Raw genomic sequence first — 17,160 nt, 5'->3', positions numbered from 1 at the left:
AAAAAAAAAAAAAAAAAACAAATAGAGAAACTGATGTAAGAGGATCACTTAAGCCCAGGAGTTTTGAGATTGCTGTGAGCTGTGACAATGACATGGCACTCTATCCATGGCCACAAAGTGAGACTGTGTCACAAAAAAAGTTTCAATTGCTTCTTATCCTCTCTAGTACCTGGTATTGTCAGCATTTAACTTGTAAAATTGAAATAATTTTAGATTTATAGAAGAGTTATAAAGACAAAATCTTTATATACCCTTCACCCAGTTTCTCCTAATGTTAACTAATGTTGTTTTCTTCATCAAAATTAGGAAATTAACCTTGGTATAATACTGTTGATTAAACTACAGACTTTATTTATGTTGTACCAGTTATATCCTTATTCTGTTCAAGGATACAACTCAGGATACTGTGTTGCATTTAGTCATTCTGTCTCCTTAGTACTCATTAGAATGACATTCCTAAATTCAGCCTTCTTACAGAGGAGATCGGGCTGCGTTCAAGGTGGTATGGCTGTAGACTCAACCTACTTTCAAAGGGGAGGAAAATTAAACTTTACCTCCTCAAGGGAGGCATATCAAATAATTTGTGGACATACATTAAAACCACCATAGTAATTAATAAGTATCCTGGAGGAGATACTTTGAGATTATGCTAAATGACCTGTTTATCCTAAAAGCTGTACTGAATAATTTTAGCATCTGTTAATGAATGTTGCATGACAAGTACAGCAGTGGTGTAAATGGTGGTTTTATATTTCTTTTTATCTACAGGTATTCGTTAGAATTCTTAAGTAAGGAAAATTTTTAAAAATTTACATAGTATGGATGTGTGGGTATTGTTTAAGTTATAATTCATTGCTCTTATTATTTTGTTAATATTTTTTCTTTATTGGATCATACTTTTAGTGTCTACATGTCTATAAACTGCCTAATCCCAGGTTGCAGCATTTTCTCCTAAGTCTGACAGTTCTGCATTTTTCTAAGATACAAGGTTTAGATTGAATTTCATGATTTTATGGATCTGCAAGTGTCCCAAAACTATTTGTAGAAAAGATGATTCTTTTTCCATTGAACTGCTTTTGTACCTTTTTCAAAAATCAGTTTGCCATAGGTTATATTCCTATACTTTCCATTCTGTTTGATTGATAAATGTTTTATCCTTTTCAGTAATAACACAATTTTGATAACTGTAGGCTTGTAATGGTCTGAAAATTGAATATTGTGAATCTGCCAGCTTTATTATTTCTTTTCAGAATTCTTTTGATTATTCTAGTTATTTGGATTTCTTTTTAAATCTAGTCTTAACTGTCTTTTATTTGGGTAATTTATTTCATTTACATTTAATATAATTAGTCATATTTCAGTTTAACTTTTTTCTCCTGTGTTTCTTGCGTTCTGGATTATTTCTCATCTTTTTACCATTCCTTTGGATTCTTTTATCATTTTACTTTTTTCTCTCTACTTTGGAAACACATAATAATTTTGTTTGTAATTTTGATTGTAATTAATTATAATCATAGATATTATTACTTGCTGCCAGAACTTATCAAAGCCTAATATTGAATAATAGCTCTGTCTAATGATACCTCCTCGGTATAATATGCTTTGTTATTCTGTATTTTAAAGTATAATATTCTTTATTGGGTATTTTAAAGTTTTTTTAAAGCTCCATAAGACATTGTCATGTTTTAATATAGTCAATATTTGGAATTTTCTGTCAATTTTCCTTTTTTTTTGTTCATTTTCTCTTTTAACTCAAACTTTCTGAATGGAATTTTAAAAAATCATCTTTCTTTAGAGATATTTGCTTAATAATAGAATTTTAATTTGGCTGCTATTTTTTTTTTTCTGCAGAACACTGCAGGTATTGAACTATCTTTGCTTCATTGTTAGTTTTGAAAAATCAGTTCTTCTGTTCTTTGAATGTAACATGTCTTTTTCCCTGCTTATTTTTCAGATGTCTCTGTCTTTGGTCTTCTGCTTTTGTCTGAGATCTTTTCTCACTGTGTTGCTGAAGCTAGCCTTTAATTCCTAGACTCAAGCAATTCTCCCTTCCATCTGAACTTCCCAAGTAGCTGACCCCCTTGCCCAGCTTCGGTTTTCTGCTCTTTTATGATTATATGTTTAGTTATGGATTTCTTTTTATTGGTCTTGTTTAGAAATTGTTGGCTTCTTGGAATTTGACTGTGTCTGATGACTTCTGGGAAATTTTCAGCTTTCTTCAAATATTCCTTTGTCCTGTTCTATCCTTTCCTACTAGTAGTACTAAAAGTATGTGAAACTGTTTCACTGTATTTTCCCTCTTATTTTTCCATAGATTTACCTCCTGCTACATTGTAGACCATTTCTAGTCTGTTTTTCAGTTGATCATTTTCTTCTTAGGTTCATTGGATTTACTGTTAAAATCAATTCATCTTATTTATTTGTTTCTAAAAGTTTTATCTTCTGGGAGGCCAAGGCAGGTGGACTGCCTGAGCTTAGGAGTTTGAGAACAGCCGGAGCCAAAGGGAGATCTCATCTCTAAAAATAGCTGTGCACTGTGGCCAGTGCCTGTAGTCCCAGCTACTTGGGAGGCTAAGGCAAGAGAATCGCTTAAGCCCAAGAGTTTGAGGTTGTTGTGAGGTGTGACACCATGGCACTCTACCAAGGGCAACAAAATGAGACTCTTACCTTAACAAAATCAAAAAAATAAAAGTTGTATCTTGTGCCTTTGTTTTGAATTCTTCTAGGATATTGTATTTGAAAACTTATTGGTAAGAATCATTTGAGGCCTACAGCAAGGTACTTTTTTCCACAGAGAGCTTGCTTATCAAGTATCCATGGACACTACTGGTCCAAGAACTACCTTAAAACAAGCTTAAGATATGATATTCCCTTCAATGTGCTTTAATTCTTCTTTATATCTTCTACTTCCTTATTCACACTCACCCTTAGAATGTAACCCTCTGAAGTCCTAGCTTATGGAAAGGGTCCTCTATTAGACTCCTTACCTTGTGTGTGCCCTGGACAGTGATTTATATCAGAACAAAATTCTAACTTTCAGGAATCAACAAAGGCCCTTTGGGCTTCCTTGCATGCTTCTCTGAGTTCCCATTTTCTCTTCACTTTTGGCTGTAATTGTGTCTCTGTACTACTTATATATGTGTGTGTGTTTAATCCATTTTCTTTATTTGTCCTCAGAGAGTTGGCCCAAATAATCTAGCATATCATTAATGAAAACAGGAAAATTGCCTGCAGAGATCTTGATTTCTTATTTTGAATCATCTACACCGCTTAGATTCTTGTCTGTTTAGGCATTTTGCTTTGTGCCTTGTATTAGGATTCTCCAGAGAGACAGAACCATTAGGATATGTGTGTGTGTGTGTGTACAAAAGAAGATTTATTGAGGGAATTGGCTCATGTGATTATAAAGGCTGAGAAGTCCCACAACAGGCTGTCTATACGCTGGAGACCTAGGGATGCCAGTACCATGGTTCAGTCCAAGTCTAAAAGTCTATTAAGGTAGGAGTGGGACGTGGACGGAGGGCAGCATTGGGGTGATGGTGTAAGTTTTGGGATGTCCAGGAGCAGGAAGAGAAAAGTATGTCCCAGCTCCAAGAGAAAAAGGGAAATACTTTTTCTTTTGTTCTATCTAGGCTCTCAACTGATTGGATGGTGCACACCTACATTGAGGGCAGATCTTCCCCATTTAGTCCCCTGGCTCATAGTCAGTCTTCTCTGGAAACAAACACACCCAAAGTATTGCTATACCCATTCTCTAGGTATTCCCTAATCTAATCATGTAGAGGTCTAAAATTAGCCATCACATGACCTCAGTAGTAAAACTTGTTTGTGTGGGGATAGAGAAAGGAACAGGCACAAAGGTTGTAAATTAATTATTCAGTTTGCTTTAAGCACAAATGATAGCAGTTGAGTGGAGTAGTCTAATAGTCTCCAAATTATATACAAAAGGATTGCTGATCTGATGTGCTTCTTGTAGGAGATATCAAGATGTGCCAGCTTTTGGTTATTTTAGAGTACAAAATTATAGGTCTTTAAAATTTTTCTTAATTTCTTTGTTTTAAATTTCAGATTCCTGGTAGAGTACAAATGAATAGGTTACATTGTTTGCATTTGTTAGGTGAAGTTCAAGTTGTAGTTGATCCCTTCATCCAAGGGATGTGCTGTATGCCCTTAGATTGTGCCATTAGGTGCAAGTTTACCAGTCTCCATCCCTTTTCTCCTTACCCCTTTGCCGCCTCCTCCCTCCACCAATTTATTTTTCTTTTGAGACAGGGTCTTGCTCTGTCACCTACCTACGCTGGAGTGCAAGTGGCATGATCATAGCTCATTGTAGTCTCACATTCCTAGACCCAGGTGATCTTCCCCTGGGAAGAATAGCTGGGACTACAGGCACATGTCACCACACCCAGATGATCTTTAAAATTTTTAAAGTACTATCCTTTACAGTTTCTTGTTTTAGTGCTTTTCATCTGAGTAATTCCTATGAATCCTATCAAACTAAGCTTGGATGTTATCTTTCCCCCTGGGGAAAGATTTCCCAAACATTTTAGGTACTCCATAAATATTTGTTGAATGAATGATGGGTTGGTGGTGGTTTAAATACCCTTCCCTGCCTGCACAGTATCATCACATAATTCTCTCAAGCACTGATTACTAGAGATTGTACTGGTCTCGTTTCTTTGAGAGCAGATATACTTTATTCTCCAGGGCCTAGAGAAAGAATCCTTTCCTGGCAATCAGACACACATTTCCTGGTACATAGTAAGTGTTCAATAAATGCTTATTGAATGAGCATTCTGCTCTTGATTTGAAAGGAAAAGAGAAATAAAGGGCAACTATGGAGATCTGAGATAAGTAATTTGAGTATTATAGCTACTTATGCTCTTTGTGTATGTTTGGCTTTCTAACCAATGCCACTTTTGTAAAGGGAGAAAGGCAAGTTTGTTTGGCTCAATTTTTACTTGGCGTCTACAAGGCAGGAAAGTAAGCGTACATTGTTGTTTTCCCTCTGAGTTCCACAAATCTTATTTGTCTCTTAGTTTTACTGCCTGATTGCTTGGAAAAAGAGTTCATTCTCTACAGTAATGCTTAAAAGGAGTTTATCTCGTAAAGCTGCTGCTTCTCTAGTCCAAGCTATGCATCAGTCCAATCTAAGCATGTTCCTCTTTTTTTTTTTTTTTTGTAGAGACAGAGTCTTTTGAGAGACACTATTGAGTCTCATCCTCAATAGAGTGCTGTGGTGTCACAGCACACGGCAACCTCAAACTTCCGGGCTTAGGTGATTCTCTTGCCTCAGCCTCCCGCCACAATGCCTGGCTATTGTTTTTGTTGCAGTTCAGCCGGACCTTCTTCTTTTTTTTTTTCCTTTCTTTTCTCTCTCTCTCTCTCTCTCTCTTTTTTATTTTTATTTTTATTTTTTTTTTTTTTTGAGAACAGTTCATGTCTAGTGTGCCGTGGTGTCATCATAGCTCACTGTAACCTCAAACTCCTGGGCTCAAGCAATCATCCTGTTTTAAGCCTCCCAAGTAGCTGGGACTACAGGTGTGTGCTGCCACACCCAGATAATTTTTCTATTTTTATATAGATGGGGTCTTGCTGTGTTGCTAAGGCTGGTCTTGAACTCCTAGACTCAAGCAATTCTTCCCTCTTGACCTCCCAGAGTTCTGGGATTACAGGCATGAGCCACCACCACTAACCTGTATACTTTTAATATGACATTGATAAGATAATTGACCTTCCTGATATCTAAGGCTGAGGGACTTTCTCCCAACTTCTAACTAAGTTGTTGTAAAAACTGCTGAAATAAAGTTTCTCCAGTATTCTCCAATTTGAATCATTGGAGAGAAAAGACATATCCTAATTGTAGTCCTATTATTTAATAAAAGAAGCTATCCTGGGAAACAGGAAGTGAAGGGAACAATTACTCAAGAACCTTTGATTTTCCAGTCCAGTTGTGTACTACATGCCCTGAAGTGTTCAGGGACATCCTGTACTTTGGAGGCAATTTCATTTTCATTCTTCAAAAGTAAACTGATATTAATTTGATCAACAAATAATGTTTACTCAATATATTATGAAATAGAGGCTTGGGTGGGGTACTGTAAATTGGAAAGGTAAATTAAACACGGTTCTTCATGGAACCAAGGCTATAATAGGAAAGTTAAGATTTGAAGACTGGTGTGTATATGTGCAGTAGAAAGTAATAAGTTCTATAGGAATGAAAAGATTCAAACCTTGGAGGCTAGCTGACTTAGACTGAATCCCAACTCTCTCTCTACTGGATATTCTTGATATTCTCCTGTTTGTTTTTCCACTTTAGACATGGTCTTGCTCTGTTGCCCAGGCTAGAATGCAGTGGCATGATCACAGCTCATTGTAGCCTTGATCTCCTGGGCTCAGGTGATCCTCCTGCCTCCACCTCAAGTATCTGGAACAATAGATGTGTGCCACTGCTCCTGGCTAATTTTTTGGTTTAAAAAACTTTTTTAGAGGATGAGATTTCACTGTTGCCTAAGCTAGTCTCTTGGCCTCAAGCAATCCTCCCATCTTGGCCTCGTAAAATATTGGGATACTGGCATGAGCCACTGTGCATAGCCCTTGTACTGGATATTTTTATTTGTAAACAAGTAAATGTAATTTTTACCTTAAGGAATTGTTGGAAGAATTAGATATTTAAGCTGAGAAACTCTTAAAACTCCAGACTTAAAATATATATTCAGAATCTCCTTTGGAGATTTCAAAGCCATTTTAACCTTAAGTCTAAAACTGGCCTCAAGCTCTCTTCCAGAATGCTTTGTTTCCATTAATAGCATCAACAATCCATCAAACCAGAACCTCAGAGTCACCTTCCACTTCTTACCACATTTTCTAATCCACCCAGAGCTATTGATTTTATACTGTGAGTTTTGTTCCTCAAATTAGTTCACTTATCTCCACTGCTAGGACCCTACCTAGGTCAAGCAATCATTATTTCTCTCATATGTGCTACTCTTCTTTCTCTCTTAGTCCTGACCCACACCTAGCCAGAATAAAATTTGTAATAAATATGGATTACTTTTCTGCTTAAAACATTTTAATGAATTTGTTGCTCTTATCTACAACTAAAATCCTTAGTGGGGGCCCGGGCTCAGTGGTTCACACCTGTAATCATAGCAGTTTAGGAGGCCAAGATGGGAAGATTGTCTGAGCCCAGGAGTTTGGGTCAAACCTGGGCGACATAATGAGACCTGTATCTCCAAAGAAAAATAAGAAGAAACTACAATAATATTTTTCTTTGATGATAACCTCTTTCCTGTCTTTTTACCTCTCCTCTTTGCCATCATCTTTTCACCTCCATCATTTAATCATAAGTTGCAGAGCCACAATTCAGTAACCTGCTGTTTTATGCTCCTGTGTAATTAATGATGAAGGTGTACTACCATTTGAAATTCATGTGAATACCCCTTTTACTGTAAGCAGATTATTTGGTATGCATTGTAGTATAGCAAAGAACCTCTTGGGGGTACTGCATAACAGTTAGCTAGTCATCCTCCCAGTGGAGAATCAAATCTGTCAGTTCATAAATTAGGTCCCAGCTGATGAGACCCAAAGCTAAAAGAGTCATTCAGGTAAACTTGAGAATCTCAAGAGTTTCATTAGTAACTAGTCGTATTTTGCTCTTCACAGAGAATGCCAAGGTCCTTGAGAGAGCAAAGGAAGACTGGATAACAAGAATTTATATGAACTAGTAAATAGAAGTTGGGGAATATTTTCCATGAATCAAGTGGTTTCCAGGGAGAAATGAGGACTTGTTTTGTAATGTCACGTCCACCTGTGAGTTAGCTGGCCTTCAGAGACTGGGAGTTAACCACAGCTACTATAATTTTTGTATTTTCAAGAAAACTAAGAATGAAGACACCAGCCTTTTACATATAGGTTCTGCTTATTAGCTTTTAAGGTGCTATGGCATAGTAATCACTTAATGCAAACATACATGTGTTGGTGTTTTTTAGCCCTTCTAGATCATCTCACTGGATCTTTCCTTTATTCTGCAAGTAGGCAGGTTTTGTAAGTAATGAATCAAACTTGGGAAAGCCCAACAGTGCTATTAAATCCAGTTAGGGATTTAGACCCAGGACTCCACTACTTATTTCATCATATTGCATCTAGTCCCAGTTAGTAAATTTGTGCTTAGTTTACAAACTTAAACTGATACAGAGTTTTGAGATCCACAGATAAAAGGATGTCTTACAGTTATAAAATATCAACCAGAAGAGTGAAGTACCTAGAAAGGTATGTAGAGACTAAAGACAAAGATTCGGTTTCTGCTAAAGAAGAATCTGAAGTTAATTTTAAGAGTTTAGTATCTTTTTTTTTTTTGAGACAGAGCCTCAAGCTATCCCACTGGGTAGAGTGCTATGGCATCACAGCTCACAGCAACCTCCAACTCCTGGGCTCAAGCGAGTCTCCTGCCTCAGCCTGCCAAGTAGCTGGGACCACAGGCGCCCGCCACAATACCCAGTTATTTTTTTGGTTGCAGCTGTCATTGTTTGGCGAGTCTGGGCTGGATTCAAACCCGCCACCTTAGGTGTATGTGTCTGGCGCTTTAGCCACTTGAGTCACAGGCGCCAAGCCAGTATCTTAAAAATATTAAATTCTTGGGGACAGTACTTTGTCAGTTTTATATGTTTGTTTATACTGCTCATACTGGTTTACATACACACACCTTTATTTACTCATTTTGGTGTCTTTTGCTGCAGTCAATGCAGTCATAGTAGTTATAGAGAAAGTTAGCAGTCCAGCAACATAGATGACCTTGTTTCTTTGGGAAGAAGAAAAGTTATAAGAAAAAATGTCTGCCTTCTGTTTTTTTGCATGTTTGGTATGTGTGTGTTTACACTTTTAACCAATATTAGGTAAAGATAAATTAGAATAATGTCAGCCAGGTTGTGTTGTTAAACCAAAGAAATACGTCATACAGTAGAACCTCCATGATTGACCACCTCCTCAAGTTGATCTAATTTTCATAGACCAGACAGGCACCACATGTATGGATCAGTACAGTAGGCCTAGTTCCTTATTTATGTTGACCAGTTTGTTACATTCCCTCTACTGTGTTTGAAAATAATTTTAAAAGCCATCTGGTTCCTTAAACAACTTTGTTGTTCTGTGGCCATTTGGATTATAGATTTGTAGAACCCCAAAATGTTTGAGTGAAACAGAGACCAGTTACAGGAGTTGTTTGGGTAGGAGAATTCATATGCAAGTAAACACATGGATCTTTTGATCTTATATATTTGGGGTGTAAACACTAATATTGATGTGTTTGTCACACTTACAGAAGATAGAATTAATCCTTATCCCAATCTTAATTGCTGTCCTGAAAGCTTTAAGCCACTGAAAACTGTGGGCATATGGAAGCATCTGTTCTGACTTATATTCTTTCGGTATGGTAGCTAAGCACCAACTTAAATACAACCTTGGAAAGATAAGCAGTTTGTAAGAGGCAAAAATAAAAATGGCATAGATACAATACCAAAACATAGGCAATAAAACATCCTAATTAAAACATGGGGGGCAGCACCTGTGGCTCAAAGGAGTAGGGCGCTGGCCCCATATGCTGGAGGTGGTGGGTTCAAACCCAGCCCAGCCAAAAACTGCAAAAAAAAACAAAAAACAAACCCATGAGCATAGGCCTTAAATAGACATTTCTTTGAAGAAAGTATACAAATGGCCAATAAGCCCATGAAAAGATGCTCAACATCATTAATCATTAGGGGAATGCAACTCAAAAAATAGCCGGGCATGTGGCAAGTGCCTGAAGTCCCAGCTACTCAGGAGGTTGAGGCAAGAGAATCACTTAAGCCCAAGAGTTTGAGGTTTCTGTGAGCTGTGACGCCATGGCAGTCAACCCAGGGCAACAGCTTTGAGATTCTGTCTCAAAAAATGAATCAATAAATAAATAATAACAAGTGTTTGTAAGAATGTGAAGAAATCTGAACCTTCATTGTTGGTGAGAATGTAAAATTGTACGAAAATAATGTGCTGGTTCCTCAAAAAATTACACATGAGATTACTGTATTATTCAGCAATTCCACTATGGTATGTACCCAGAAGATTTGAAAGCAATGTCACAAATACTTGAAAAGATAGAAGCAGGCTGTTGCAGTGGCTGGTACCTATAATCCCAGCACTTGGGAGCTGAGGAAGGTGGATTTCCTGAGCTCATAGGTCGCGACCACCTTGAGCCAGAGTGAGACCTCTTCTTTTAAAAAAAAAAAAGTTGCCAGGCATTGTGGCAGGTGCCTGTACTGTCAGCTACTTGAGAGGCTGAGGCAAGAGAATCCCTTAAGGGCGGCGCCCGTGGCTCAAGGAGTAGGACACCGGCCCCATATGCCAGGGCTGGTGTGTTCAAGCCCAGCCCTGGCCAAAACTGCAAAGAGAAAAAAAGGAATCGCTTAAGCCCAAGAGTTTGCGGTTGGCTCGGTGCCTGTGGCTCAAGTGGCTAAGGTACCAGCCACATATACCTAAGGTGGCAGGTTCGAATCCAGCCTGGACCTGCCAAAATGACAATAATGGCTGCAACCAAAAAAATATAGCCGGGTGTTGTGGCAGGCGCCTGTGGTCCCAGCTACTTGGAAGGCGGAGGCAGGAGACTCGCTTGAGCCCAGGAATTGGAGGTTGCTGTGAGCAGTGAAGCTATAGCACTCTACCCAGGGGGACAGCTTGAGGCTCTGTCTCAAAAAAAAAAAAAAAAAGAGTTGAGGTTGCTGTGATGGCACTCTACCCGAGGGCAACAAAGTGAAACTGTCTCAAAAAAAAAAAAAAAAGAAAAGGTGGAAGTAACCCAAGTGTCTTTTAGCAGGTAATGGATAGCAAAATGTGGGATACAGTAGAATATTATCCATCCTTAAAAAGGAACAAAATTTTGACCCATGGCATTCTGAAATATAGATGAACCTTGAGGCTATTGTGCTAAATTAGATAAGCCAAACAAAAGGATAGTATTGTCAGATTCCACTTATGTAAGATAACTAGAATGGTCAACTCCTGGAGACAGGAAATAGAATGGTAGCTGCAAGGAGGTTAGAGGAGGGGGAATTAGTGTTTAATAGATAAAGAATTCAATTTGGGGGGGAATTTTCTAGAAACGGTGTAGTGATAATTGCACAACAGTGTGATTGTACTTAATGCCATTGAACTTTACATCGAAATACAGTTAAAATGGTAAATTTTGTGTTCTATTTTTAAGTGTTTCAACAAACTGGGTGCTGTGGCTGGCACCCGTAATCCTAGCTACTTTGAAGGCTGAGATGGAAAGATGGCTTGAGGCCAGGAGTTCAAGACTAGCCTGGGCAAAGTAGTGAGACCCTATCTCCTAAAAAATTAGCCAGGCAAGAGTAATGCACCTATAATCCCAGCTACGCAGGAGGCTGAGGTAGGAAGATCACTTGAGCCCAGGAGTTTGAGGCTACAGTACACTACTATACTCCAGCCTAGATGATAGAAGATCTTGTCTCAAAAAGATTTCTAAATGAAAGTAAAATGTTTCAACAATAATAAAGTACAAATATTTTATCTCACTTGTTTTATCATTTATGGGTGTATTCTATATATACTCATGTTAACATACATGGACACATAATTTTTTCAGAACCATTTTAAGGTTAACTATATCATGGCCCTTTGCTTCTACTTCAGGAAAATTTATTCAGGGTAGATAACTACTGTGGTTATGTACCAACTTCATAAATTTACATTAATATAATACTTTAATACCATCTAAATTCCAATTTTGTCAGTATTATTTTTTATAGCCTCTCCTTCTTCCCACTCTTCCTCCCCCACAGTACAGGATACAGTCTAGAGTAGGTTATCAAATTTATGCAATGTCTATAACCTCTCTTTGTCTTTTATGATAGTGGTGGGGTTTTTTTTAGGAATACAGTGCCGCCTCCTATTTTTTAAATAGACACTTATTTTTCTGTTTGTCCAGTGTTTCCTAGTAATTAGACTGTAGTTATGCAATCTCAGGTAGAAAATTGCATAGGCGATGTGTCCTTCTCAGGTTATCACACTTCAGTACATTTTAAATTAAATACGCAGTGAAGGGAATCAACAAATGTAGGAATCTCAGAGGACAGAAAGAAAAGGATTGGAATAGTCATTACAAAGGAGATGAATTTGATGGCATATTAATAAAATTTTACCAATTTCCCCCCGTGTCAAATTTTGCATTAGCTCAGCTAATCTGTATTACTGTCTTATAGCAGTTTTTTATTAACCTTGCTCTTAAATAAGTCAGAAGAAAATTACCGATTTTTGTTTTTAAATTTAATGAAATCAAATGTACCTTTCAGTTGTGATCAGGGTCTACTTACTGATTATTACATAAGGTTCCCTAAGTGATTTGGAGCAGTGTAAGATGACATTGAACTTTGATGTATGAGAAAGAGTCTTTATTCTCTTCCTGGTTTTGTCAAATGTTAGTCAGACTGACAGTTTGTACTCTTGGCTTTGCCACAATTCTAGAGCCTTTTATCACCCTTACTTGAGTTGTAGAAACTTGCTAAAAGAAAAGAACTTTTCTTGCCCATACTTTTGTAGAATGTATAAATAGTGGTTATGCTGATGCATCTATCCTTGATGCTGTTTTTTTCCCTTCTAGGCTATCTTACAAAGAGCATCCAAACTTTGCATGCAGCAGTAGCAGGCTGCCACTTTGCAAAGTATGATTAAGACAAATACCAGTTTAAGTATATTTCTTGAATTTTTTTCATGTTCTTAGGCAGTACTGTAGTTGACAGTTGTGATATAGTCATTGGTGAACAGGTAGGAGAACCAGATCTATATTTGAGGCCATTATTATTTGTAGGATGATTTTTTTTCTTCTCATACACTTTAAAAATAATTCATTGGCCTTTGTGCATTTTGTTTCTGCAGTTTGAAGAAAACAAGTCTGAAACAAGGTCTTCCCCCCAGCTGCCTCTGAACACGGTGACTTGCCACATCGTTAAACATCAAGTCCAGCTTTGTCCGCCAACCTGTCTGACATGTCGGGACCCGTGCCAAGCAGGGCCAGAGTTTACACAGATGTTAATACGCACAGACCCCGAGAATACTGGGATTATGAGTCACATGTGGTGGAATGGGGGTAATTGTTTTTGTTTACGTCACTATACATGGGTTATTACAAAATTTCTGAGATATACAAAAATCAGGAAACATACAGTCCACATGGATGGAAACAGCTAAGCCTTCCTAGCAAGACTGATAAACTGAGCAAGTTGAAACTTGAACACGTGCATCAGGAAGGACACTGTCAGCTGTGTTTCTTAGAAGTGAAATAATGGACCGTAACATAGTCTGTCTCAAAACTTTCTTTTATAGTAAAAAAGCAGAGGGATGCTTTGTTATGTAAACAGTTTTGGTTAGTTCACCATTTAAAAATCATTTTAGTTTCATCCTTTTCTCTGATTTATTTATAATCATGAACCACATAACAATATTTCAAGTCAGTGATGGGAGCTGCATGTATGGTAGTGGTCCTATAGAGATTATAGCACCTGAAAAATTCCTGTCACCTAGTGATGCCATAGCTAAGCCATCATAATGTAAGCAACTCATTACCTCTTCTGTGTTTAGATACACATATGTCTTTGTGTTACAGTAACTTACAGTATTTAGTACAGTAACATGTTGTACAGGTTTGTAGCCTATGAGCAAAATGCTTTACCCTATAGCAGGGTCCTCAAACTTTTTAAACAGGGGGCCAGTTCACTGTCCCTCAGACTGTTAGAGGGCCGGACTACAGGCCCCAGAACGAGTCAGCTGCTAAGCAGCACAGGCAGCTGTGGCAGAAACACCCAGCGAGCCAGATAAATGTCCTCGGCGGGCCGCATGTGGCCCGCAGGCTGTACTTTGAGGATGCCTGCCTCATAGCCTAGGTGTTCAGTATGCTGTACCATCTAGATTTGTGTAACTACACCCTCATGTTAGATCCATTTCTCAGAAAGTATCCTGCCTTGTTGTTAAGTGAGTCATGACTGTATTTTGTATACAAAGTTGGTAATAGAGATACTTACCATATTGCTTCTCAAGCTAAGGGCATTGCAGATAGGTGAAAATTGATACTTGAGAGATTTTAAAAACACTGACTTCTTACATAAAGTATTTTTGAGGTCAGAGAATGTTGTCCCTTGATGATACCAGAAGATGAAATAGTTCTCCAGAAAGTATCTTCTGATGAGATTCAAAATTAAATCCTTAAACATTTGCCCTTATCATGAGACAAGACATGTATAATATAGACTTCAGCCCCAGTTCCATCTTAAACAGTTGTAGTCTGCCTAAACAGCTGTGTTTGTCCTCATTCTCTGTGCAGACTCATTTGGATGTTTGTATTTCTTGTCCCAATGTAGTAGGCATTTCATTGATCAGATCATACTTTTAGTGATAAAAACATTTTGACATTTAAGTGTAAAAGAAAGCAATTTCAAAAATTCATAAAACGATAGATCCTGTATGTTATATTTTTATATCTGATTATATGTGATTTCTATAGCCTGTACAAGTGATTAAACACTGTCTCCTTAAATTGTCATAGGATATATTTTTAATCTTAAATATGCCAAGATTCTTAACGGTAAATACATTGCTTCTGCATAAGAAAGCACTTTGTGCTTTAATGATGCCGTTAAGAACCAGTAGCGTAACACCAATTATTATCACTGTTGATAATCTGGCTTTAGACTCTAGGTAATAGTGTATCATACTGTAGAAATGTCAACCACTATACTCTGTGTTTACATTTATTTCTGCTTAAATGACGCTAGATAGCCTTGAGTTTTGTTTGTGTGTGTGTGTGCGCACGCGCACGTGTTAGTGCCATTTGCTTGCTTGCATTTGTTTTGTATGTTCTTCTGCAGGAAGAGAACTCAATCATAACTACGTCTCTTTGCCTTAGACCTCCAATGATTATTACATTGTTCATTGTTCTTAGTACCTTTTGCCTTCTTGTTCGTTCATTTTTTCTTCAGCTGCTTCAGGAAAATGACTGATTTGGTACATACTAGATTCTTAGAGTCTTTAGCAGGAGTAAATAAAATTTAAGCCTTATCAAAGGAATCATGTTTGTCATTCTTTAGCAAAGTCCTCTAAGTTGGAAGCAGCATTGGGGGGAAATGTTGGCATTTTTCTTTTTCTTCTTTACCTCTGTTTATTACCTTTGATGTTGGTTGTTTTGGTAGTAAAGGGAAGGACCCCTTACTATGGTTTTCGACTTAAATGTGCTTTGTAAACTTTATTACGTGAACTATCCTCAGAGCTTGCCCTAGAGGACAAGTGGGAGATCAAGCCTATATATTTGAAAGCCATCTTCCTATAAGAGGCTTATTAAAAATCAGCCGCTCCCAAAGTGTGGCTGAAGTAAAATATTCTTAAAACATGTATTGAGTGCCAACATCAGGTCAAGTACTATAGGACAATAAGGTATGAAAATTAGTCTTTAAGAAGGCTGAGTGCAGTGACTCATACCTGTGACTCTGGGAGGATAAGGTGGGAGAATCAGTTGAGGTCAGGATTTTAAGACCAACCTGAACAAAGTGAGACCCCTATCTCTACTAAGAACAGAAAAATTAGCCAGGCATAGTGGCATGCAACTGTAAGTCCTAGCTACTCAGGAAGCTGAGGCAGGAGGATTGCTTGAGCTTCAGAAGTTCGAGGTTGCAGTAAGCTAGGCTAAGGCCATGGCACTCTAGCCCAGGTAGCAGAGCAAGACTTTGTCTCCTCCCCCTACGCCCCCCCACCCCAAAAAATTATTCTCTAAGGGAAAGTTCTGTTGTTGGAGACGGACGTATTCATAACAAACAAACTGTTGATATAAACTGTGTGTATTATGCCAAGAGACGTGAATAATTGGGGTTTTGAAAGAATAAGAATAATTGAAAGGCTGAAATTTTCTAATCCTGGGATTTAGAACACATTATTTTTAATTAGCCCAATTTGAAAAAAATACAATGAGGCCAATTTGGGAATTATTTAAAATACTTTTTATTTCTGTTACTCCTCCTAGTAATAGAGTTTTATAAGTAAAATTGGTATTTTATAATTTGAACTTTTTTTAATCATTGTGACTGATTATTTTGGTCCACAGAAATCAAGATGACTACCAGCTAGTTCGAAAATTAGGCCGGGGTAAATACAGTGAAGTATTTGAAGCCATCAACATCACAAATAATGAAAAAGTTGTTGTTAAAATTCTCAAGGTGAGTACAAGAAGAGAGATAATTTTAGATGTTGATTTTTAAAAATAATGGCAATGCCTTGAAAAATAGCATTAACAGGTTTTTGGAGTACTTTAGTGCATTTATTTTATTGTATCTTATGAACTCAATAGAACAGCTTGATGTTCACTTGGCAGATCAGGAAACTGATACAAGAGAAGTGGTTTAACTCAAGTCACATAGCTAGGTTGTGGCAGAAGAAGAGAGTAAAGGGATAGTCTTCTATCTTAGATCTTGCCAGATAGTGATTTTCTATATTTCAAATTATATTCTGTGCTTTTGTTTTCAATAAATAAATCATTACCTTTACTTTATGAGGTTGAGGAGTCAAAAGTACAGGTGTTAGAGGATAGGCAGATGACATTAGATAGGTAGATGGTAGATGGTCTGGTGTAACTGCCCACACTTAAGAGGATGTGACTGAAGAGACAGAAATAAATTAAGAAACACATGCCTCTTCAAAAGGAGTTAGGTGCTTCTCAGCTCCAACTGATTATTTCCCTGCAATAGTTCAAGTCCACAGTTGCCTGATGCTGTTTTATAGTGAGAATCCAGAGATTTTATATTTTGTCTATGAATTCCCCTGATTTTTAAGTTTGGCCCAAGTTTTTTTTTTTTAAAGATAGGGTCTCACTTTGTCACCCTTGGCAGAGTGCCATGCCATCATAGCTCACAGCAACATCAAACTCTTGGGCTCAAGTGATTCACTTGCCTCAGCCTTCAGAGTAGTTGGGGCTATGGACACCTGCCACAATGCCTGGCTATTTTTAGAGATGAGGTCTTGCTCTGGCTCAGGCTGGTCTCGAACCTATCAGTTCAGGCAATCCACCAGCCTTGGCCTCCCGGAGTGCTACAATTACAGGCATGAGCCACAGTGCGCAGAGTTGGCCCAAGATTT

At 37.8% G+C, this 17,160-nt stretch overlaps 1 protein-coding gene across 1 annotated transcript in view; it reads left to right on the top strand.

Moving 5' to 3' along the window:
• The window catches only part of CSNK2A1 (casein kinase 2 alpha 1), a 67,862-nt gene that overhangs the window by 20,904 nt on the left and 29,798 nt on the right, over positions 1-17,160 (top strand). Inside the window, 2 exon segments of the mRNA XM_003802618.3 lie at positions 12,922-13,132; positions 16,133-16,244. Of these exon segments, the coding sequence (XP_003802666.2) occupies positions 13,032-13,132; positions 16,133-16,244 (213 nt within the window). The 5' untranslated portion in view covers positions 12,922-13,031.

This window comes from Otolemur garnettii, unplaced genomic scaffold (genome assembly GCF_000181295.1).
Source record: "Otolemur garnettii isolate 467f Iridium unplaced genomic scaffold, OtoGar3 scaffold00251, whole genome shotgun sequence".
Taxonomy (NCBI): Eukaryota; Metazoa; Chordata; class Mammalia; order Primates; family Galagidae; genus Otolemur; species Otolemur garnettii.
The sequence above is the reverse complement of the archived record's forward strand: the minus strand, read 5'-3'. Positions and strand labels throughout refer to the sequence as shown.